The sequence below is a fragment of the Haemaphysalis longicornis genome, unplaced genomic scaffold, assembly GCF_048455015.1.
Source record: "Haemaphysalis longicornis isolate Haplotype H1 unplaced genomic scaffold, Haemaphysalis longicornis Haplotype H1 scaffold_4, whole genome shotgun sequence".
In the NCBI taxonomy this organism is placed as follows: domain Eukaryota; kingdom Metazoa; phylum Arthropoda; class Arachnida; order Ixodida; family Ixodidae; genus Haemaphysalis; species Haemaphysalis longicornis.
In genome coordinates, this window is record NW_027526361.1 from 148,974,535 (window position 1) to 148,999,679 (window position 25,145).

General features: G+C 45.4%; 1 protein-coding gene across 1 annotated transcript in view; it reads right to left on the reverse strand.

Annotated features, from left to right (window-relative positions):
* Positions 1 to 24,701, reverse strand: part of LOC144180042 (uncharacterized) — a 30,784-nt gene extending 6,083 nt beyond the window's left edge. Inside the window, exons 1-4 of the mRNA XM_077708449.1 lie at positions 24,693 to 24,701; positions 20,869 to 21,121; positions 3,696 to 3,847; positions 1,335 to 1,542 (exon numbers count right to left, since the gene is read on the reverse strand). Of these exons, the coding sequence (XP_077564575.1) occupies positions 1,381 to 1,542; positions 3,696 to 3,847; positions 20,869 to 21,121; positions 24,693 to 24,701 (576 nt within the window). The 3' untranslated portion in view covers positions 1,335 to 1,380. The remainder of the gene's footprint in view (positions 1 to 1,334; positions 1,543 to 3,695; positions 3,848 to 20,868; positions 21,122 to 24,692) is intronic.
* Positions 24,702 to 25,145: the final 444 nt, after the last annotated feature.

A 25,145-nucleotide genomic window follows, 5' to 3' on the forward strand; every position in this document is an offset into this window, starting at 1 on the left:
CAGACTGGAAACTAGCCAAATTTTAAGGGCGGTGCTGTTCTCACGCAACGTCCCATCACCGCGACCCACATTCACAAACTGCTGTCGCAGAACATAGTTTGCCCCCTAAACTTGGGTATTGAGGATGCACGCTCCCCTTGCCATTTTGAGTGCCATAGTAGGCACGGGTTCCGTTCAACGGGGGCGCACCCTCCTCAGACGAACCCCCCAGATACGTCCTGCGCCGGAGTTTGACGTCCATGCAAACCCTTCTTGTGGCCTGCTGCCGGGAGTAGAACAGTAGTCCACAGGCTTAGCTGTAACATCAGATTTAACTTTAGCGTGCAATGTCTAAAAATTCTTGCGAAAAACTGCTGAAATGATTGGGGAGAAATTAGGCGTCCCCTTGAACTTTAACTGAATGCAGCAGGCGTGATTCAATTACTCTACATCAAAGAAGGATGGGAGGATAACCGGATACAGTGTTGCTCGAGCTAAGACTGGGCGATTGCGAAGAGCAGACGCCAAGCTTATGTTTGCATTGACCAGGAAACAGGGGGCTGAATTTTATTGACTTAAGTTGATGAGACAGCCATAATTCGTGGCGAGGCCTACTGTCAAAACAGGCAAACAGGTCAAGTCTCTGCTTCGAGATTCGCTTGTTTTGCATCAATTTCGTAATTGCGCCGCCACTGCATTGCGCTTAGCCGCACTCATTAGTGTACTCCCTCGTCCCGTTTATTCTACCAGAACTCCGTGCCACGCAGTCGGGTAAGGCGTTAAAGGAACACCAAATTTTGACACAAGTGTTTCTGAAGGGGGAACTTAATGAGGATTTATATGAACCAGTCGAACATGCCTCCTCAAATTAATTTTGTTTACAGCGTTGCATATAGGAGCTCCAAACAACTGTATACATTCAACATCAGTCACTAAAAAAGCTAAAAAGAGACAATTACTGAGGGCGTGCTGTACAGCCCAAATGATTAAAAATACAACGAACGTATTCGTGACCTCTGGCGCTGAAAATAACAGCCATCGCGCTTCGTTGCATACCACTGATCCGTACGAAAAGCAAAGCTAGCTTACTTCTGCATCTCCTTGCACATTTAAATTGCAGATAACAGGAGAAAAGGAGCGAAATCACACATTGCGAACTCTGCCATGATTACGCCAACATACAGGAATCATTGACCACCTCGGACTCAACTTTGAAATCAAAACCTACTGTGGTTGATCATCTGGTACGGTAACTTAACGCATGCTATTACAGTATCTACCATAACTTCTGACGTGCTATGATTAGCGTTTCGAAGTATATGACCAGATGGAGTGTGCGCACACTATACACTGACCTGCTGGGGTGGTTGCCTGTGCGTCAGAAGCTTGGGGATGCGGGCGTCAGGGCTTGCGCTTCTCCCCGCAGGCCTGGTTGCGGCGGCAGCAGTACGTGCACAGCTCGGTGAGCATACCGTATCCCTTCTCGTAGCAATTCGGGGAGCACTTGTCGGCACACCGCCTCGAGAACGACACCAGCACGCCGTTCAGCCGGGTCACCTCCACCTGAAGAGCAGACAAGGAAACCGTACTACCTAATAACATCTTTGCACACATGGCGAAAAATAAACTTCAAGTGTTGAGATATACCGTAATTACCCGATTCTAACGCGCCCCCGATTCTAACGCGCACCCGATTTTCCTGGAAAAAAAAACCGAAAAAATTTGCTCCTCCGATTGTAACGCGCACGGAACTTTGTGAGCAAGAAAAACGAATGCGAGAGAAACGAGCGATTTATTTCTCGAAATAATCTCACTCCTCGTCGCTCTCCGCTGACTACAACATCACGTTCTTGGTGCCGTCAAGCGCGTTCGCGATGCCACACTTCATAAAAAACGTTCAACCATGATCGATGGGATCGTGGCCCATGCCTCGCACGCCCATCCTGCGAGCTTCTTTAGAGGCGCACGCTTCAGCCGACCGCTCGTTTTGAACTCTTCCTCCATGTTTTGAACGCGTGAGAGCCGCTGCCGCCATTGCTGTTATCAAGCGCGCAAGTGGAACGATTTGACGATTTGTGTGAACGCCGATAGGAAAGCCTAGGCGCCTATGCTATAGTGCCTAGAATATTCTAGGCACTATACCTATGCTTCCTGCGTATGAAAAATCGTTGCTAAAAGCTTTGGCGCCTGCTTGAGATGGCGATCGTGATGGGCGGGACGAAATTTCCGTGGTTTCGGCAGTTTCGGTTTCGTATCCGATTCTAACGCGCATGCGATTTTTCGACCTATTTTTCCAGGAAAAAAGTGCGCGTTCGAATCGGGTAATTACGGTACTCATTTTCATCAGTACGGTGCACGGACTTTCATAAAAAAACCACATATGCGTTGAGCTTAGCTTTTCAATTCAGGATGAGTAATGGAAACGAACCCATGCAGTAGCTATTGGAACACGAGTTTCGCTAACCTGTGGAAAACGTTTTTTCCCCCTGCCCGTTCACCGGTAGAAAAAGCAACGAGAAGAACCTAGCCGTGTTCCTCGAACTACGTTCCGTTCTTTCCCCAGGCTTCGCCTGCAACGGACTTCTAGAAGGCTGAAGGTCGACCAGAGTATTAAGGGAACGAGAGTATTGTTGTCACCAAAGGAGGGGTTGCCACGTGGACGAGCTCTAAAATAATGAGCAGTAGCTCAAAAGAGACGAAGTAATCTTTACGGCTTCTTTTGCCAATTCGTTGCGAGGTGTTAAACGTCATCAATTATCACCATTTTTTTCTTATCGCTACTTCAGTGTTCAAAACAAACCACAGTTACGCACGGACATCACAACACAAGAAAACAAACATTGATGTCGCTTTATTAACGTAAGATTTACAAAAGCCGAAAGCCAAATTAAGGGACTGAGTGAAAACAATATCTCAATGCGGTCAACGAAACACTGGCCTCGTTCTTGTCGTGCGCTGTAGCATAATTTTAGTAGCTTGCAAAAGAACCGCCTGTGTATTCCGTCGACGATTACGACTACGTGTGAGTCGTCAGGGGTACATAAAAGCCACCTTAATTTTGCTGTTGGGCCAGCGACAGAGTTAGGTATCTGCCAGGGAGCCCCGTGCTATGGCGATGTGACGAGCCACTCCTTGACGTTATGCATGATGGAAAGGAAACGCGGATGACCGCATTTATGCTGGTTTTTTTGGCCTAATAATTTCGCGCGTCAGCGTCGCTTCTCCATTATTATTTTATACTCCAACAGTAATTCAACGTGGTCCGCTGTCTGATGGATACCTTGCTGTTCTTTTCACATATTAAGCGTCCCTCGGGCCTTCGACGCTCGTGACATCAGTGGTGCCCATTGAGCAGTGCTCTCATCTTATAGAAGTCGCCGTTACATGGCTGCGACAGCGGCTCACCGCAACGGGGTAGCGCAAATGAAATTAAGAAAGCGCATGCAAGCATGCTGGCGCAGTGACTTCGCTCCGCCTTCCGAGAGAACACTGCTGCCGTTTACATGACGTTTACACAGTGGAAGCCTCAACGGATGCGTAAGATCTTCCAAAGCGGGCCTGTAGTGGTGCCACAGTCGCCCTCACGAGGTTAGTAATGCAGCGAATATACTTTGCCTGAATGAGATAGCCTTCAGCGCCAGCGAGAATGTCTCCCCCCTTTATTGCCCAGTTCGCTTTAGGGGCAGCGGGGGAAGAAAGAGAGCGAGGGCGTGCACCTTGCAGAAGTTGGAGTTGACGCTACAGTAGGCCACGTCTCTCTCTCGCTGACCCAGCAGGCAGGGGTGGTCGACCGAGAACTTCTCGATGGTGAAGTCTGCATCGCAGGTGTGGCAGCGGACCCGGGTGCCGAAGTGGAAGTCTGTGTCTCCTGGACATACGTCACAAAAAGGCTCATGTTCGTCACACTCACACATTTCACGCCACCGTTGTTTCTGTTATGATCATCGTCGTTGTTGCTGTTGTCCAACGCCTCTTGTGTGCTGCCTAAATTATGCCTTCCCGACTCCTAAAGGCCTCCTCTCTACCTCCTAGTCAACCTCTGAGCGACCACAAGACGTTCTGAGCGCCCATGACTCAAGCGAATAAACACCTTGAACACCCCCACCCCCCTCTCGGCTTCTAGCTAAGACTTCTCAACACCCCGCAAACACAACCTTTCATGCTCACATCAAAAACTTCACAAGCAAGACGGCCTCTGTATTTCTGGTACCGCAGCAGCTAAAAACCATATGGTTACTCTTCACTTACCTTAAGTTCCTGCAACGATAACGGCAACTGCAACAGCTCTCTTCTAAAACACCCGCTCGACGTCAAATTAAGACTGCCGGTCTTACGTGTTATCTCACACTTCTTTGTCATTTGCATAATCGGCGCTATTGGTAGCGCCTATTGCACAGCCGTGCTATACTCATGAAGCTTTCCATTAAGAAAGGTTTGGTCCCTCCGTAGGTTGCGGCGTTGTTCAGGTGTGTGAGGCCTTCCTTTGGATACGTCAAGCGGTTGTATAGGATCCTACGCTCAGCATTAAGACGTCATGAGCGGTTGCTTTGCGACTGGCTGCGAGTCTTTTGCACCACTCAGAACCCCGAATAAATCGCAAACAAGAACCACAAGTTCAACCGACGCCTTGCCGCCGACACAAGAGAATTTTGGTGGTGGACAATCTTGATTTATTTACCAAGGACAATTAGAAGAAAAGCAGACGAAGCTGGTGCCCTCAAAGATATCGGTAGCGCCTCTCTCGTTTGCCACCGACGTAGCATTTTTTTACGCTAAGCCCCCCGTTCAGATATATATCAACTAGCCCAACAGCACGTTTTCTTCATTTAAACGTGGTAGCTTCATTGCTCAATGCGGCCGTCCAGCTGTTCGCCGACATCAAGCGGTTTAGGTCTGGGTTGGTGGGTTCCTCATACAATGAGATGTCTAAGACTTCGCAGCGAAAAGGACACTCACGCGCGTGTGTGCTAGAACAACGGTCGAGGCTATCATAGTGTTAACTCGCTATAACAACGGCTCATGCCGTTGGCTTGAAAGAAGAGGAGCAGAAACTAAAGAAGCATCAGCGCGAATGGGAGCGAAAACATTGAAAAGCTGCTGCCGCCTCTGTCGCCACTGTGAGTTCCAGCTGTTCGAGTAGCTGCGAATCTCTCCGGATGATTAGCAACTGCCCCTCTTGGAACGCCGACATCCGCAATATCACATGTTCAGCCTAAAGACCCTTCAGAGCGACATGTCCTACACTGCCTTTCACTTCCAAGCACCCGCTCATGGCTAGTTGCCAGTTTATGCCTGGAAACCCGTCCTGACCAGAATAAAAATACTTGGTAATGTTAGGGACAAGAAACTGCGGGCTTGACAGCGGCTCTAGATAGTAATTAGCTGAATTTTTGTCCTAGAAGCTGCTGTTCTTACTAACCCGCACTGTTGGGATGAATTGATAGGTGAGCTTGAAAGACTGTGATATGGTCTGGAGAATGCTTTGATGCGTTGAACGTGTGCCCTTTCATCAACGTGAGCTCCTAACTGGGGCTTCATAATACAGTTTCAGAATTAATTGAAGGCCACCTTGCCATCCCGGCTCAGTGAAACACCTCAGGGCCTTGGTTTACTCAAATGCCTACGACTCGCGCACCCAGCATCTCCTCCTGCTCTTCTTTCCTCCCCCAGTCTTGGGGATCTGCTTTATGGGTTTGCGCAATACCGAAGAACATGCACCTTATTCTCCACCCGGGCAGAAGACAAGCACGGAGTGAAGCCCATAAAAATATATATGGGAACCGTCTGTACGTCGCATATACAGAAGCTAGCTCATCATATCCAGGCGGGCAGCATAAGGTTGAAACCGTCACCACCAAGTCGGCCCTTCTAACCTGTGCTTCGATTAATACGACATCGACGCAGATTGCTGAGGAACTAGCGATTGCAATCGCACCTATTCACATCAAGATCGCCGTCATCTTAACCGACTCCCAAGCTGCCTCTCGGATCTTCTTGCGGGGATGCTGGCCCCACCAACTTTGTGCCTCCTCACGCGACATCAGCCATGAAGAAACGTCGCCCTCGTCTGGACATCCGCCCACTGTACATTGGCGGGTAATAATTTTGCCCACCAACAAGCCTGCGCAATGTCCTCCACACTCAAAAGAACAAGAGGGTTCCACACCATTGGTTACATCCCAGGAAACTACACAGTACTATCGACTCAACAAACATCAATACCTTCAATATCACTCCAAGCTGTCAAAATCACAAGAAACGACTGTTCTTCGCACCCAAACGAATACCTCCACCCATGCAATTCGCTTACACCACATGTTACCCACTCACTTTCCTTCCCAATGCCCTTTTTGCTCTATGCCTGGCACACTAGTCCATCTTTTATTAGTGCACGCATAACCCCGACCTCACATCATTTCATTCCTCCTCCCCCTCCATGAGCTGTGGAAGAAGCTGATCACCAGTGACCAGCGACCAGTGTGTTTTACCACTTCTTTTATTTTTACCACGAACTACTGAACACACTCTACAGATATCATGTCGGTATTTTTAATTTTTTTCATTATTTACCTGACGTAGCATGTTAGGCTATCTGCTGAACAGACCTGGTCGGCATCATTTAAATTTCATTCTCTCTCAGCTGACACCTGGACGTCCAGCAACTACTGACATCTTGGGCATCGGTCGCCCGGTCTTCAGCTGTATTCCCGAACTAGGGAACCACTCCTACTTTATGGCTCATTAAAGTTTCGTACTACTACTACTACTACTACTACTACTACTACTACTACTACTACTACTACTACTACTACTACTACTACTACTACTACTACGAGAGCTTAAACTACATATTTACCAGACAAACATTAATAGAGTATGCAATGTGATGACATTAAGCACAAGTGACGACGATTGATGTAAATCAGAAAAGGCCGGAGTACTTCCAATTGACCCTTGAAAAACACATCTAATAATGATGACCGAGGGCGATGCTACCGTGTTTATTTAATAGAGGCTGCATAGTTATTGAAAGCTACGTAACAGAGTTATAACAAAACTTCCTAGGCGTTAGCGCTCTTTTTACTCAAGCTTACTGAAAGGCTAGAAAACGAGTTACAACCTTAATTTCCACAAAAATGGAGATTTACCAAAAAACAACAGCCATCATTCTAAAAGCTTAAATGGACATAATTGGTCCAACAGAGTTCGGAATAAACAAAATAAAAAATCAAACGATAATGGTGAAACAAAATAAACAATTTGCTTCTTATACGTCTTCCGCCATAACCAACAAATAAACCAAACGTCCACAAAAAACGTTCAAAATGGCACTAAAAATGGAGAAAATATTATAAAACCGGGTAAATAAAGCCCTGCATTTTCCTCAAAGTGCAGATTTGGCGAAGAAATACCTGTATTCCTAATCAACTCGTACATGAAGATAATCGGTAGTACGAGATTTGGAATATCAAAAAAATACACACTGAAAAAGTCAAATTTTCCAAAAATATTCTGGCAAAATAAAAACCTATGCATGATACACGTCTTCCCCTAACACCTAGAAATTAACAAAAAGTCCGTAAAACGCCTACAAACTACGAATAAAACATAGCGAATGTGGCCGAAACTGTGTACCACCCTGCATTTCTACAAAATACAGGATTGGCGGAAAAATGCCTGCAAGCATTATAATAACGCGAATGCGAATAATTAGTTTAACAGGATAAAAAAACCAAAACTAAAAAAATACATAAAGAAAATTTTTACAAAAATGACCTGGCAAGATCACAAATATATACACATCTCCTCCGAGAACCTAATAGAAGTACGAAATATACCGTGCAAAATACGTATAAAACGTTGTGAAATGGCAACAAACTGCGTAACGCACTGTATTTCCAAAAAATGCTGATTTTGATGAACAAACACCAGTAATCGTTATACTGGAGTAAGTGAATTTTATTAGCCGAAGACAATTTTGGAAAAATAGAAAATAAGATACAAGAGCAGAATAACGTTCACACAAAGAGCTCTGGCAATTTCAAAAATATGCAGCTTATACTCTTGCCCCCCAAAACCTAGATTAATTGTAGGGACAGAGCGCTACTAATATTCAAAAATAGCGTAAATGGGCCAACTTTGCAGTACCCTTGCCTCTTGGTAAACAAATCAACAAGTGGCGTAGTGAAGGCACATCATCGATATTGTGCGATAAAATTACCTCATTTTCCAAAAGAAGCAAAAGCAAATTTAAAAGTGATAAATTAGTTTCATGTCTTTGGCTACTGATAGCCATGTTTGGCTGTAAACACCTCACACACTAATAAGCGGCCGAGAAATAAGCGACTAGCAGATAATTCTCTGTATTTCTGCTTTTTTGTTTCGTTTGATTTACGTGGCTTCGCTTATTATCATCATCATCATAATTTTGTCAAAGTAATTGTGTCAAGTTTGAGCTCCTACAGTGCAGTTTTACGCGCACGAGCGATGCCATCATTGAGCCGTTCACACCTTCTCGTTAAAAACGATGCGGTACCAATCTAACTAAAAATTAAAGCCGTTCCACTCAATGTGAAAGCTGTAGGAAGTGCACAGCAGTCATTCGCCATAATGGGTGGTGGCGGCGTTATGCGATCACTGCTACAGCCCATCACGCTCTTGGCCGCCATGTCTCACTCCTCTCTAGATGAATATGCCAATCAAATTTCCCGCCTTCGCAGTGGTCACGCACCACCTACCTAAAACTTGGCCAGCGTGTGTTTTGTTCATTTTGCGCTTACCTTAATTGGGTATGCTGAAGTTTTTTTGCGTCATTTCGAACACAAAATTTTTTTCTTGCGCAGATGGAGCCTTTCTGCGTCATTTCTAACACGGCATTTTTTTCTTGCTCGCCTGGAGCCTTTGTGCGGCATTTTGAACGCGCATTTTTTTTCTTGCGCGGCTGGAGCCTTCTCACATCATTTCGAACGCGCCATTTTGTTCTTGCGCGGCCGCTTTTCTGGCTTGCTATCGTAAAATTCAACCCAACGAACGTTCCTGACTAAGTGAACGAGGGGCTGCCAGTTATATACAAAGATTTTGCCTGAAATGTACATGTAGTTGTCTTCGAGCCGAACAACGGAGAGATGTATGACAGGCGCCAACGGTTCAAACGCTTCGAATGGTTATGACTATTTTAACCGCGTGGTTTTTGAAGCCTCAGCGTGACCCCCTGACTACAGTACACCAGGCTCTACTTGGGTACGTTATCTCACTGCTCCGCCTGATTCAGGCAGTCGCTGTACATTCACCGTTAGCGAGCTACGGCGACAGAGCGGGCCCATAAAGTTCTGTGCACATAAAAACCCAAAGCCATTCCACTGAACGTGAAAGCTGACAGAAGTTCTGAGAAAGTGATTCGCCACACTGACCTGTAGAGCCGTTATCCGCTCACTGCTACCACCCAAGCAATTCAAATTTCCCTCCTCCGTAGTGCTCGCGCACCCCCTGCCTGAAACAGCGCCAGCGGCAGTTATGTTCTTTTGGTGCCTGCTCTTCCTCACGCAAGTGCCAGCGTTGCACCTCCGCTTTTAAAGACGATAGTCTTTCTTGGGCTACTTCAACCGAGAAACTTTGGTCTGTCTGTATGTCTGCCTGTCTGTCCGTCTGTCTGTAACTTGATTCAGCCACACGGCCAAAGTAAAATGCTAACTGCTCAATAGTTTTATATACTCACAGCCAAATGTAAACGTTTAAGCCCGGTTTATATGTTCATACTTGTCAACTTTGTTGAACAAGAACAAGGCATTAGGCAAATATAAGACAGGAATTTAGTACACAAGGGATATTTAGTGTTCCTTTATTGAAAAGTTCCTTGATGCTTGGTTATTCGATATCAATTGGTATTCTACATCTACTGCAGAAAACCGGCGCCTGGTGTTCCCCGCACCACCTTCTGGCGGCATATGAGAAATCACGTGGCAACAGCAAAGAAAGGTTCCCCTAGCTAGGTTTCACGTTCTTCTTGGAACACACCTGGAGCACGGCAACGCAGTTCTATAAACCTTGAAATCGGCCGCCTCGATTCACGCGCGTCCCCGCCGTACAGCAGCGCTGGCATCTAGGAACCCCGCCTGTTGCAGTGGAACGCGGTAAATTCAAATCGCCTTGAGCAAACCTTTAGTGTGTTTACCTTGGGATGAGAGAGACGGAACAGGAACAGCATGAGAGGTGAGCGGGAAAGCCAAGGGGGGCATTTCCTTGGCAAATGTCTACAAATACAATCGTGTTTTGAGGACATTTGCCACGAAAGCAGCAGATATGCAGGCAATTGTTTTCACTTACTACCTTGAAAACCAACCCAACGAGCGTTCCCAACTAAATGAACGCGGATGCTTGTGGTACTGACATATATTTTGCGTCAAATGTACCTGAAGTTTTTTTTTTAGCTAAACAACGGGGAGATGTATGACAAGCGCCAGCGTTACACAAGTTCGGAGCTCTTATGATTATTTAAACCGCGTGGTTTTCGAAGCCTGTGCGGGGCGGCCTTCGACGGAACGCCGGGCTCTACTTGGGTTCGTTATCTCACGGCACCACCTGATTGCGGCGGTCGTTTGACATATCGACCGTTAAAGCGAGCTAGGACAACAACGCGAGCACCTGAAGTGCTCTGCACTTAAACGTAAAACTGCCCGGGCGCGGCTATGAAATGCAGGGACTCGCCGTGTCTGGTAACTGACTTCACCACTACTCTACGCCGATGCCGCCTCGAACATGCTTTCGAGGTAGTTTAAATAAGACCAAAAAGGGTAATGACATGAGAAAAATTTCCGGGGTCACTCAAGGCTGCTTATGTAGTTTCAGCGGAAGTATTGTGGCTTCCCCTAGAGGTCTCTTGCTGCTACATGTCAAGCTTGCAACGTGAAGCGGCTTTAATCCATATTCGTTGCTTCTAAATGCGCAGTTCCAAATGGTCCGAGGCCTGGTTACCAGTGAAGGCAGAGGAAGCAAAGCGAAGAAAGAGAACAGCACACGGCGTAACGGCAAAGTAGAATTGGAGAAGTATATCATTCAACAAAAGTCGCCAAGCTCAAGTGACCTGATGAATTGCTGCAAACCACAAGTTTAGGGGCGTTAGGTGACGTGCGGCTCTCCGTTTTATGAAAGGTACGCTGTGGCGGAGAAATCGCATTTGAAAGCTATGTACTTTCGCTCCATATCATCTTGTGTGAAAATTGGCAGTTTAGCTTCATTAGGATCTCAAATACACCAAATCCCCTGATGTTAAGAGGAGACGTATCGCCACATGTCATGCGTCTTCGTTGACCCTGGTGCATCGGTTTCAGTGGGAACGCTCGGGTATAGCCTAAGCCGAGCCTCTACGTCTACGTCCCTTTCTTCCATGTGCCACAAAATATGAGCGCTGCCAAAACTGGCGCATCAATGATTTGGCAGTCATACCAAGCGCCACAATCTACGCTCTCCTCTGCAAACAGTGTGGAGGACACCATCCCTTGAGCGCAATACGAAATCTTAACGCCAGAAGCAGCGCACATAAATCCTAGATGTGGGCGACAGAGATGCAGACAGCTGCGTCCTGCAGGTCGTGTCACCGTCACCCCCTGAAGTAAGCAACGTTACGATGGCGGTGTTTTCACCGCACGTTTGTCGTGGTGGTGCAGAACTGTGTGGCACGTAGTCGCTTTTCCGTCCGAAAATGGCTGCCCCGCCGACCGCCCTCGCGCTCTACTGAGTCTGCAGTGTTATCCCACTTGTGCCTGCACACTTGTGCATTCTCTCAAATAATGCAAAGTATTTACGCGCGTTACAAAAAAATGTTCCCTTGAACACCAGTTCTGTATATACGGCTTTCCGTTTTCTGAAACGGATATATTTACGTACTTACCAGTCCATTAACCTCATCCGAACGTATCAATCCTGTCTGCGCATCGATTCGCCGCAAACTGTCCCGTAAGATGCCGGTAAAATACTCGCCGCCTCATGTTAAACTTCTAGGTTACAACTCATTAATTAGGTCTACATAGAATATACAAGTATTGTTCGCGACCCGTTCTACGAGAAAGTTATTAGCAAACTTGAAAAAATTCGTCTGATATACAATCTCTACATAAGGCATGATTCTCCTTGCGAAATAATGCATAATAATGGAATTAGCTCCATAGAATCTCGGAGGAGGCTTGCTAGGCCTAAACTTCCACTTCAACTCTAATCTCGGAACTTAAGGATTGATTCCTCTATCTGCCTTCAGCCGCCAACCACTAGACCCACGTGGCATCACCTTTCTTGTAGATAAACTCCAATTTTTACACAAACTTATCAATATATATTGTCCCGGGATGGCTACGAACCTTCTGAAAGGAACGTACACACTTAGGGATTTGCCCCAGCATGGAGCAGATGTTGTGGTGGGTGGTTGAGGGACGAGGAGGAAGAGTACGAAAAATCTCCCTCTCTGGCTTCACCCTTTCAAAACTGTGCTACAACGTTCTCAACCTTGTCACATTTGTAATCATCGGGTATGACAATTTCCCGGTAAAAATAAATGTATATATTCAATCTTTTCAAGAACCATAACAGATTGAAATGCCCCCACCAGCCACATATTCTGTAAGAACATGCGCTCCGATCCATTGAAAAGTTTCTTGTCATGTAAAAACTTAGCGTTCACTTGGTCGTAGTACCCTCTTAAATGACTTTTGTTTAGTTTGTGTTTGTGCGCCCTATGTACAGGACGTCGCTTTTAGAAGGTTTTCTTGTTTTATTTTTTGTGCTGCTTTCATACATAAGTCCTTTTTATTTCTTTTTCCCTTGAAACATATATCATACAAAATCTCATCCTGCACCCCACTCCTGTCCGAGCCTCAGATAGGGCTTTCAGAATGTTGTCAATTTTTTTAGCCATCTACAGAAATTCACAGAATTGTCAACTAATGCGTAGCATTGTCATTCCGCTTGTGTGCAGTGTGAGTTACTTACAGCCATTTTTTTGTTTTTCTAAATACCGTCCTACCAATTATCTCCATCTAAACTATTATAACGATTACTGGTGGAACTTCCGCGAAATCGACATTTTTGTGGAAATGCAGGGCATGACACGATTCGCCATTTTGCGTATTTTTCATATTTTTCTTAACTTTGGGTTTTCACAATTTCGTTCAAGAAATGACCTTCCTTTACGCTATAGTAACGATTACAGGTGGAACTTTTGCTGAGTCTGCAATATAGTGAAAACACTGGGCATTGTGCTGTTCGCCATTGTCAGTAATTTCTAATTTTTAATTTTCTTAGCTTTTCAAAATTTTATTCGCCCAATTATTGCCGTGTACCTTATGAAACGGGTTACCGGTGAAAGTCGGCGAAATATGCATTATTCAGGAAATGCAGGGCGATGTATGGTAGGTCACTGTGTATAATTGTTCGTATTTTTCTTATCCATAGCTTTTGAAAATTTTGTGACCAATTATCTCTATTTACGGTGTTATACCGATTACAGGTAGAACTTTCGCGAAATGTGCGTTATTGTGGAAATTCAGGGCGCTACATAGTTCGCCATTTTCGTGATTTTTGAGTTTTAAACATTTTGTTTGACTAATTATTTATTTTATGTCTTCATTTACACATACTGTAAACCTTCATTTGAGGGTCCTTACAGAGAGGGAGTGCATGAAACATAAATTTACATCATGTCACTTTCAAGTAAAGAAAGAAACACACAATCAAATACAGACAGGGAGAATCTTACGCCAAAAATATTATCAAGTAAGAAGTTGCATGCAAGAGCTGCCAACGAACATAGACCATCGAATAAGTTTCAAGGAACATCAATTCAAGGAACACAAGTATCCAGAAAGCTTTCAACCCCGTTAACATCTGTACATTCAGCAATATGTGCACGCAGATAATAGCAATTTTCGAGGGAATCGGTTAAAAAAAGAACGAAATACGTTTGTGCGGGCGAAATAAGGTCGGATTGCTGCTTTATGATTTCACCACTAGCTATGTATACCAGGTGCTGGTATGTATGTACATGTTTTTATCAATGTTTATATGACAATGGAAAACCTGAACTAATATATTATCCTGTTCCAATTAAGCCTACTTGCTGCGTATTTCAGATTGCATGTGTTTAGCATGCCACCAGCAGATACAGTTTTTTGTATATTGAACTTATGAATCTGGCAGCATGTTTGAATTATCTCAAGTTCAGCTTTCAGACCCTTCTGATGGGGACTCCAAACATCTCCGGTGTATTCAAGAAGAAGGCGAATAAATGTTTGTATGCCCTAGCTTGACGTCTTTCGTGGCGTTTCGTAGTTTTACCGGAAGGAACGCAGCTTTTTGTGCTCTACCAAGCACACATTTTCAATGTGGCTGGGCCTATTGAGGTCATCATCGATCACTGCGCCGAGATAGATGTCTGAAAGTAGTGACTTTTTTAGAGCAACAGTTCCGATGGAATACCGGAACGTACATTACCCGACGAAACACTTTTCCGTAGGTAATTATGCGCTAATGTGGTTTTGACATAATTAATTTCCGTGTACCATTTTTGACACCAAGCATAAAGACCCTCGAGGCACGGGTTAATTTGATCTGTTCATCTCCGCCGGTAGCCGGGGAACAAAGAAAGCAGTCATAAGCATATCACTTCAACGTCACTGGCGGCTGAAGAACTGTAGCAACACCATTTATAAAAGCAAAAACAAAACGGGCCAAGAACTTACCCTTGTGGTACCCCATAAAGTACATCCAAAAAACTCGATCCAGAACTACTAATGCGCAACCTGTTACGATCTGTTACATATGCGTGTATGCATTCTGAAACATGATAGGCGATACCAATTTGACAAAGTTTATACAGAAATTTGCTAAAAGGCACCTCATCAACTGCTTTCCTACAATCAACCCACATCTGATCTGTCTGCTGTTGCTCTTCTCTGACCACGTAAGGGTCATGGACCATTTCGACCAGTAGCGTAACCGCCGAGAGGCCATGCCTAAAACCATGTTGGTTGGCATAAAGAAACATTTGTTTCCAGAAAGTACACAATGTGTTTTGCGATAACATGTTTAATAAGCTTGCAGCAGACAAATGTCAAGGCAACAACGCGTTAGATTTTGTTCGATCAATTCTGTCCATTTATGCGATTATAATGAGTACATTTAGAACTTCCCCAAATCTTCATTAGTGTAAAAATGCGGGACATGGCATTTCCCGTAGTTTCTATATTTCTGTTTCTTTTTATAGTTCTATCAAAATTTCGTTCCATCAACGATCTACATTTACGCTATGAAAAAGATAACAGGTGGAACTTCCACAAACCTGCATTATTGTGGAAAGTCGGGGCTTATATGGAGTGCTATTTTCCATGTTTTTTTTACTTCTCTTGGGTTTTAGATATGAAATTTTTGTTCAATAGCTAATTTCCATTTACGCCACTATAACTACTACAGGTGCAGATTTCGCATGATCTTCTTTATTGTAGAAATGCAGGGCATGACACGGTGCGCCGTGTTTCATATTTTTTTGGCATTCTCCCATGTTTGTTAAGTTTTATTCATCCAATTGCCTCCATTTGCACTATTATAACGACAACACGTGGAACTTCCGTGAAACCTTCATTATAGTGGCAATGCGGGGACTATATGGTTCGCCATTTTTCGTATATTTTTATTTTTCGTAAGTTTTGTTGTTTCAAATTTTTGCTCAACACATTATCTCCATATACCCTATCATAACGGATACTTGTGGAATTTTCGCGAAATCTGCATTCTTGTAGAAATTCAGGGATTGATATAGTCCACGATTTTCAACAATTGTTTCATATTCTTCCTTTTTTATAGTTTTTCAATGTTTCGTTCCACCAATGAGCTCCATTTACGCTATTATAACGATACAAGTGGAACTTCCGCGAAACCTGCATTATTGTGGAAATTTGGGGCTTATATGGCTGGCAATTTTGCGTATGTATTTTAATTTTCTTAAGTTTTAGTTTTTCAAAATTTTTTTTAGCAAATAATCTCCATTTACGATATCATAACTATTATAGGTGGAGCTTTCGCGAAATCTGCAATATTGTAGAAACTCTGGACGTGACACGCTGCGCCATTTTGCCTTTTTTATAGTTTCCTTTTTTTTTGGTTTTCTTAGTCCAATTGTCCACATTTACACTATTATCACGATAACAGGTAGAACTTCCGCGAAACCTGCATTATTGTGAAAATGTGAGGCTTATATGCTCGGTCATTTTCTGTATTTTTTATTTTTCTTAAGTTTTACAGTTTCAAAATTTCGTTCAAAAATTATCCCCATTTACGCTATTCTAACGAATACAGCTAGAACTTTCGGGAAATCTGCATTGTTGTAGAAAAACAGGACGTGATATGATTCATGATTTTCCATTATTTTTTACGTTTTTCTATTTTACAGTTTTTCAAAAGTTCATTCCATCAATTATCTCCATTTCCGCTATTATAACGATACAGGTGGAACTTCCTCGAAACCTGCACTATTTTTTTAAAACGCGGGCTTATCTGGTCCGCTGTTTTCCATATTTTTTTATTTTTCTGAAGTCTTAGCATTCCAGAATTTTGTTCAACAACTAATATCTATTTACGATATCATAACTATCACAGGTGGTACTTTCGCGAAATCTGCATTATTTAAGAAATGAAGGGCGCGATGTGGTGTGCCATGTTCTATAATGTTTATATTTTCCTTTTTGTTTTTGTTTTTAAGTTTTGTTTTCTATTTGTCTCCAATTACACAATTCCAGCGATTACAAAGGGAACTACCGAGAAATCTGCATTATTGTGGACATGCAGGACGTTTTACGGTTCGCAATTTTCCGTATTTTATAATTTTTTTTAATTTTTCAAAATTTTGTAGGGCCAATCCTGTTCATTTCAGATGGTATAACGATGGCAGTTAAAACTTCAGCGAAATCAACACCACTGGGAAAACGCAGGGCTTTACACGGTCCTGGCTGTGGGGCCGTGTGGCAAACAATGCAACCCATAAAAACACTTGATTCGTGCCCATGAGAGCTTGGAGTTTTTTGTTTACCCTACTCAAAATGCCTCGCGGTGCTGCTCTCAGCGCATTCGCGCGATGGGCTTCCTCATATTAGATGATTCGGCTGCAACACACCATTCGTTCTGTAGGCGGTCTCGCATATTAAGGCTTGTTCACACCTGTGACTGGGGCGACTAGGAATGACAGAAACGACGCGATTTCTGTCGCTCTTTTCGCTGGGGATCGCTTTCGTCGCGCGACAAGTGCGATTTTTCGTGACCAATTTTTGTCCCCTCCGTCGCTTTTGACGTGGAAAGGGGAGGCGACAGCTCCTGATGTCATACACGTCATAACACCTAGATACTGTGCAATGTCGAAAGTGACACACCCGTAAAGTCACGTTGGAAACGAGAGAAAATAACAAGAAAGGAAATTACGTCGTCGCCGTCGCTTGTGTCCCGTAGCAAACACGGACACCGAGTGTGGCGGTCGCACCCGTCGTATCGCTCCCTTTTGTCGCTCCCTTCGTAAGTGTGAACTGACCTTTAGACGCACTATTGTCTGCGCGACGTAAGTTGAGCGCGACTGTTGAAGGGCTGAAGTGAAATTGTAGAAAAGGAAGACTGCGTGGTTATTCCTGAAAATGTTTTGCCTGGAAAAGAAGCGCTGAAAAGAGGGGAGGCGGACAGATATGCGTTGCTTCCAACAGCCAGGCATCAGGAGGGAAAAAAAAGCTCTACGCGCAGGACGTGCGTGAACGTCCAAGGACGACGCGGGGCATAGCGCTTTTTGTACCAGGGTCACACAGGAGCCCTCGCCCGACAGCACCTGCACGAACCTCAATCCCTGCAGCAAGCTGAAAAAAAAAGAAAAAAAAGACAGAAACGCGCTCGTTTCTTCCAAATGCCAATTTCCGTTTGAACGCTTGTGCAGTAAGCCCTAGACGACCATAGTCAACTTCCCGCCGGGATGGCTCAGGGGCAAAAGGCACGTTCCCACTTGCGACTCGCTCACGTCTCGTGACGGTCTACCACGCGTGTCGAGCGATGAGGCGGTGCTCACTCACCCTTGCGACCAGCGACGGCGAGGCTGCGCTTAGCGGAGTTGTTCCCCGTACTGCTTGACTTTTTCTGCGCCTGCACAATTTGATTTCATTGATGGTAGTGTTTAACGCGCCGACGCAACTTTGGCGATGAGGCGCGCCGTAGTGGAGGGCTCAGAATTAATTTTGACCACCTGGGGACCTTTAACGTGCGCCGAAATCTCGTTCACACGGGCATTTTTGCTTGTCGCCTAAGTCAGAAAAGCCGCCGCCGCGGCCGGGCGTCGCCTCCAACATTCCAGCATCTGCACTCAACCGAAAATGTATTTCACTAGCGCAACAAAAACCGCGAGAGATCACTGTAACGCGTGTGCTCCTTACCTGAAACAGCACCAAAGCATTGCAGGTTGCGGAATTAGCCGAAATCAACAAAATAAAAACTGCTATTTTCAACATATTACTGATGTTGGAAAAACTAAGGCTTAGTTTCACGCCACAACACGCGCGCGTTGTGCGCCAAAGGCTGCTTATATTCATAAATGGAAACGCTTATGCATCTTTGAATTCCACTGCGCTTACTACGCGCCGATAAAGGTGCGCAAAGGCTGCAAACTAGCCTAAAGTACTGCTATGCATCATCTTATCTACGATGATTACTTCCTTTTTCATTTTCTATGCGTTACAGAGCACTCATGCGGCGTATGCTTTTGTTGATTAGTGCATGCCTACGTTGAACCTGCCGGGGATATTACCGAAGTACACGGTGGATGTATAAAATGCCGGAAGTAAGCGAAAGTTTGGTATCCGGGTAAGTCAGCGGACTCTATGGCGTTGATTGGCTCTGAGGTTTTGCAATGCCGTAGCGCCATGCGGGAGTTCAATCAAAGAGCGATCGGCTGCGTCGTCGCTTTGCCACGATGCAGCCGATCGCTGTACAGTTTAACGTGACGCTTTGCGACATCGACACCGTCGCTCCACAACTGCGATTCGCAACCGGTAGCGCGTGATAAGGCGTTGGGCAGCTGAGCCAAAAAACGCGGGTCTCTGATGGCGGCGAAAAGCGATAGCTTCCGTTTGTCGAGATTTTGGTACACGTTAAAGATCCCCAGGCGGTCGAAATTTTGCCGGAGCCCTCCACTGCGGCGCGCTTTATAGCCCAGGGGTACCTTCGTCTCGTTAAACACCACAATCAATCTATCGATCAATAATTCAAGCCTAATCAACTGATTAAACCACGTGAACACAATTCTTCATTGCAGGAAAGCAATCGAACTGTGTGATGGTGAAGCTGCACAGCGCGACGTGTCGCTCTTTTTTGTTAGGTAGTAATACGCGTGCGCATGTAAACGCGGGTTTAGTTTTACATTACTTTGCTAAATGATCCTTCGAAATACGTGTTCGTGCCCTAAATTCCAGTTTTAAGCTATCGGTCATTCATCTCGTAAGGCCAGGAAGTTCCCGTTCAGCTCGCTCGGATTAGAATCCGCGTGGGTTAAGCATCGGCACGCTTCAGCAATTATATTGGCTAGCATACACTACAATTCTGGTTGCAACGAAACAGCGAAAACCGTTTAAAAATACCCAATTTACGTTAGGCGTGGCTACTTGTGCCTGCCCCATTTACCCGGGTACACGCGAGTGGTTAACTGGTAGTTCAGCCATGTTTTTCCGTCATATCAAAAGTCAGACAGCGCCCGTTGAGTTGCGTGCGAAACTCATGACGCCGATGTTGTAGCAGTATCCGACCATTCGCAAGCGCGCTCTCCGCCGACGGCTGTGCACACAGCGGGAAGCTATATTTTCTGTGCACAAACTCATTTTACGACTTGAGGAGGAAAGCACTGGGAAAGCAGCAACTGGGTTATTTTTATTATTTGGTAAAAACGTGCAACAAAGTGACTGTGCATACTGTGCATGTTCAGGGTTTCTAGTTTTAAATACCCAATGAGCACAGCATTTTTTCAAATTTCTCACCGCCTCTTGAATGATTCGACGGTTTTTCCGCTGAATAGGAGTGTGCGACGGCAATTGTTGTTAAGCGGTAAGCGAAAAGAAGCCGTAAGTGGAAACCCTCGCTGGCTCTCCATTTTAAGGGCATGGTTCACTCGAGGGAAGTAGACTCTCTCGCCAAGGGCCGCCAAAGACCTCTCTCTCCTCAAACTCCTCCACCTAAATTCATACAGATGATCGGTGCAAAGTTTACATACGGTGCCCCTTAAATTATAACAGTTAAGCAAGCTAGGCGGTACGCCGGTTAGGCAGAAGTGCGCCATTGCTTCAGAAGAGGACTGACTTGAGAAAAAAATCACAGAACACTGAAAAGTCGCAGGCACTCTAACTACTTTCATTCAGAAATTGTGCAGCGATCACTACAGATGCAGCGACATTATTTTCTCGCGATTATTATTTGGGGAACGTTTAGCAGGGAACCATACAAGTGCCAACAAACGTGTACCAGCACGTGCGAATAGCGTATAAAACATCTAGCCGTAAAAGGAAAAATCGTAGCCCATCGCCCTCTCACCTCACAAAGGCTTGCAGTTGAATTAGTGTTCGCCGTCACTTGAAGTTATCCTTAAAACCCCCAAAAAACTGCCCGACATGGGAAGCTAAGGTTAGCGAGTCCGACCCAGCTACGTAAGGCGAGAATACGGCCAGTGTCGTGAATGCCATGGAAATGCCCAACACCGCTGTAGTGAAAACCTAGACAGAATCACTTTTTACGCGCACTACTGACAAAATTAAAATGTCGCGAGGTTCCTTGACGGGCCACTGAGTCATGGTCACAAGCAGTGGCGACTCCAAGAGCAAGGCTGCCGGGGGTACTCACTCTGCGCGTGGGCCGTCAGCAGGAGGCAGGCGAAGATAAGAAGGCAGGCCCGCTCCACGCCCCAACACAGACTGACCGCTGGGCGGCATGGGCTTCGCTTTGCTCTTCCTATTCTCCCCCACAGGGCCTTAATTACATGCCTGACAATCACGGCGCATACGTGAGCAGCACAGCTACGGCGAGGCAGCAGAGCCTCGGGGGAACCTCGCACTACGGGCAGCTGGGTGGGGTTCTTGGACGTGACCGCTGCTCCCTACTGTCACATCGGCGGCGGCGGCTAGGGGCACACTGGCCCGGTGGCCGGATAAACGCCCTGCCCCGCTCGATGTGACGTCACGGCGGCCGACAACGACCACCGCTTCCGTGCAGCGGGGGGAAGGCATTCCGTCTCTGTTCGCCGCTGCGGTGGGTATAGGGCGGCGTAATCAGTCGTGAAAGAACTCATTTGTACTCAACCTCAGGCGGGAGTACTACGACGGGTGAGCAAAGACACAGCTAAAAGAATTGATTATGGTGACGACAACTACCGAACCATACAAAAATGTTAGTACAATGACGAATGAGTACAGGCGTTAGAACATGTATTTGTAAGTACCTTACTCGTGAATAAACTTCTCACGAGTACATTACCCGCGAGTACAGCACTCGTGAATACAGCACTCTATAGTACTGCTTCCACGAGTACTGGCCTTATGGATACATGCTCTCGCTAGTGGTGCTCATGAGTACAATAGTCGCGAGTAGTTTACGCGTGAGTGCATGTTGACGATGCCTGCAACTGCACGACGGCATGTGATTTATTCACGGTTGTAGCTTGCGTTGATTCTAGGCGAGCCGAGCGTGTCTTGGCTAGTCTACCATCAGTGTCCTCAAAAAAGTTTGTAACCAGAACGAGGCGTGGAGGCGACGTTTACAATTTTTCAACTCATGATGTTTAAACAATGCTTGATGTGCTTTGTACTGTGATACTGTACGTTTCTAAGTACAATAAAAGTTCATTTCGAATAGTCTCTTCCTTTCTTAGCAGCGAACTTCTTGCGTAGCAGTGGCAGAAGCTGTGGTGCTGACACTTGTGGTACTCTATTGAGTTCATATAGCTAGATCAGCACATGAAGGCAAGTGGCTGATTGCAAGTAAAAATTATTAGAAACATATTTGAATACGACTAAAATTGCGACAGGCTGTGTACAAGTACAAGTAAGTAGAGGCTGAGTTCGAGTACACGAGAGTACGAATGAGTACGAGTACTATTCAGAAACTATGAGTCTGCGTAAAGGTGAATGGGTATAATGATTTATTTATATATATATTTTATTTATGTAATCACCCTAAAGGCCCTTCAAAGCATTTATTCGATCGGAATTGGCTTATACAATGCACGTGCAAGATACAAAAAGATGAAAAAAATTCAGGTGAAGGAATAGGTACGAAAATATAACAAAATCATAGTACAAAAGGAGCGAACAGCACAATGGGTAGCGGATGAGTGAGGACGAGTTATTTTGAGTTCGGTCCAGGTCTGTGAGTTTGATTTTGTGTGGGTACAACGTCAAGTAAAAAAATGTGATTTATTTGAGTGGGGTTTTCTGTTTTTCTGACCTATGGCGGTGGGTGACATGGAGTCAGTCACAGGTGAATTTCAGAAAGCTGAGGCTAACGAAGTTGGAAATTCTTCCAGGTCTGTCGCCATATTTCCGCACTCTGATGCGTGCCTCTGACTTCGCGGTGTATCGATCGGGACAGTTGAACTCTTCGGTATTCTGTATGCAAGGCTTGGCATACACGTGATCCCGTCTGTCTTTCTGTATTTGTCTTGGGCTTTAAAAACCCACGAAATGAAGCCACCCACCAACCAAGCAGCAGATTTAAGTCCGCATCTGTTTTTAACCCTTGACTTTATTCCTACTGATATCTGCACAAATCGCGAAAGCTGTAGTGGTTGTGATCTTCGCGAGTTTGTACATAATCAAATAAGAATACGCTTGCCCTTAGACGAACACCAGGAAAAGAGCAGAAACATGACACAGCGGTGTGTCGCCTTTTTCTTGTCTTTCTGGTGTTCGTTTAAATGCAAGCTGATGACTATCCACGTAAGCTGGTTTCATTTTTGATCGTCAGATTGCGGGATTCTATTTGGCCCCTCAAGCGCATCAATCTAGGGGATGAAAAGTTCTTTTGTCGACACTTGGCACTGCTCCGCGCCACAGCACGTGTTCTCAGATACAGAAGAACAATGGATGATGAAGAGTGTGATTTCTGTTCATATTCGTCGAATGACTTGCCTGGTTCAATTACCCCAGTGGAGGATTCTCATTCCACTTCATGAATTTACGCAAACCCAAATCACATTCGGGAATTACCAACACTGATGATTCTCGTTTGAGTGTTTTTGTTTATTTTCATATTTGCTTTATTCCCGGTTGTTTGCTTAATTTGAGCGCATTGTGCAAAGCCACTTTGTGGCTACACCACTTCACTCCTCATACCATCCGGCATGCTTACTCCTTGCAGGTCCCCGATTTCGTAAACGCTATATTCCACGGACAACCCCGTACTGACTCCTGATTTAGATTCCGGAATGTTTATTGCACACGTTTCTTGGAAGCTTGAATGAATACTGCAATCACACGAAGAGCTCCGGTAATGAATAAATACCTGCATTAGAACAAAACACGCAAATTTATTTTAACAGTCTCAGTAAAATAAGACTGCGCTTGCAAAATGTACGGCGTACGGAATGGGTGGTCTGACTTGCATTTCTAAAAGTAGTGAGCACTGCATGTTGTCTCCAGCGGTTTATTTTTTTGGGGGGGAGGGAGGAGAGCGGGGGTGAAAAATACCACATTTGCCCTACACCGGCTCGATCACTATAGCTGGCCGAAATGTGACATTTCTCAGGGGTTTACAGGCTCGGCATTCGCTCGGCACGCCAGTTATTTAGTTTCATTGAAAATTGGAAATTGGGGCAAGCGGAGAATGTAAAATGAAAACATACTGGGCAGAGTAAGTTAGCTGCACTTCCATTCTTTTTTGTTCTCAGTATTTCGTCCCCCCTCTCTCTCTCTCTACCGTTTCAAACAAGCCATCGCCAAAACAACCACCGTGGCTACGTTACCTTCGTCGGCACTGCAGAGAACTGCTTGTAACGCCAGCAACGTACAAGCTTGGTCACGGCTGAAGGAGAAACACGGCGGGTAATTTCACTCGCCACTGTCACAGCGGAGGCAGTGACGTATCCAGGGCGCGGGTCGATTCCGAGACTGCTCGAACGGAACGGCTCACGTGCCAACCGCTCGCCCCTACCGTACTTCAGTAACTACCATGTGCGCTTTTCACCGCGACGGGCAGCTGCTCTCTGCTAGTCAACTTCTTTATTCATTGGAGCACAGTATTGCTGCACGCGCGAAGACTGTAGTTCCGTAACTCTTGTCAACAATTTCCGCAGCACTTCCACCAGCGCACTTGAGGCCTCATCCTACAAGCTCTTGTTCTAAGTTCTTTCATGCATGCGGTCAGTATATCGCGTAGCCGCTACTTTCACGCCGTAACAGCATGACATATTGGCGCAAGTTTCTATAAATAAAAACTATATACCTGTAAAGACATTTAGCGCAGCAAGATGACAGATCATTCCTAGAACTGGGAATGCGTAGTGCAGCTGGGCTTGCGTAATAAGCTCAAACGCAATTCCGAGCGCCGTAATGGAAGGCTACGAGTCTCCGGCGTTCTCAGAAATCTGGACAACGTGCATCTTTCCCCTCCACCAGGAATGCGGCGGGAGTCGAACGGGCGTCCTCATGCTCAGCACCGCGGCGGAGACGCACCAACACCATCTTTGGCTTTGCCGGGCAGTTGCAAAAATGCACTAAAAGGGCTGTGTATCTTCCTGCACATAAAATAAAACCTAACGCACGAAAAAACGGCACCGCGTTTGCCCAGCTCATGACGTGCCTTCTGCATCTCTAGAAAATGAAGCAGGCCTTCTGTGAATAAATTTGAGCAGCGTCACTACTAGGCTCATTTGACATGCAAAACACATCCCACCGATAAGTTCACTGAACATATTGTGAAAAAAAAACGTGAAGCTGCCTTCATCTCAATACTTCTCTCTTCTGAAAGATCAACCATTATCTTTTCGCTTTCACTGCAGGATGGTTTGTGCGGATGGTGTCGAGCAGCGCACTTTACTAAAACCAATCCGAGCAGGCCGATTTCTTCATCGACCAGCTGTACTCCGCCCGGCGGCGAACGCACCCTTTGCTTAAACAACCTCCTGC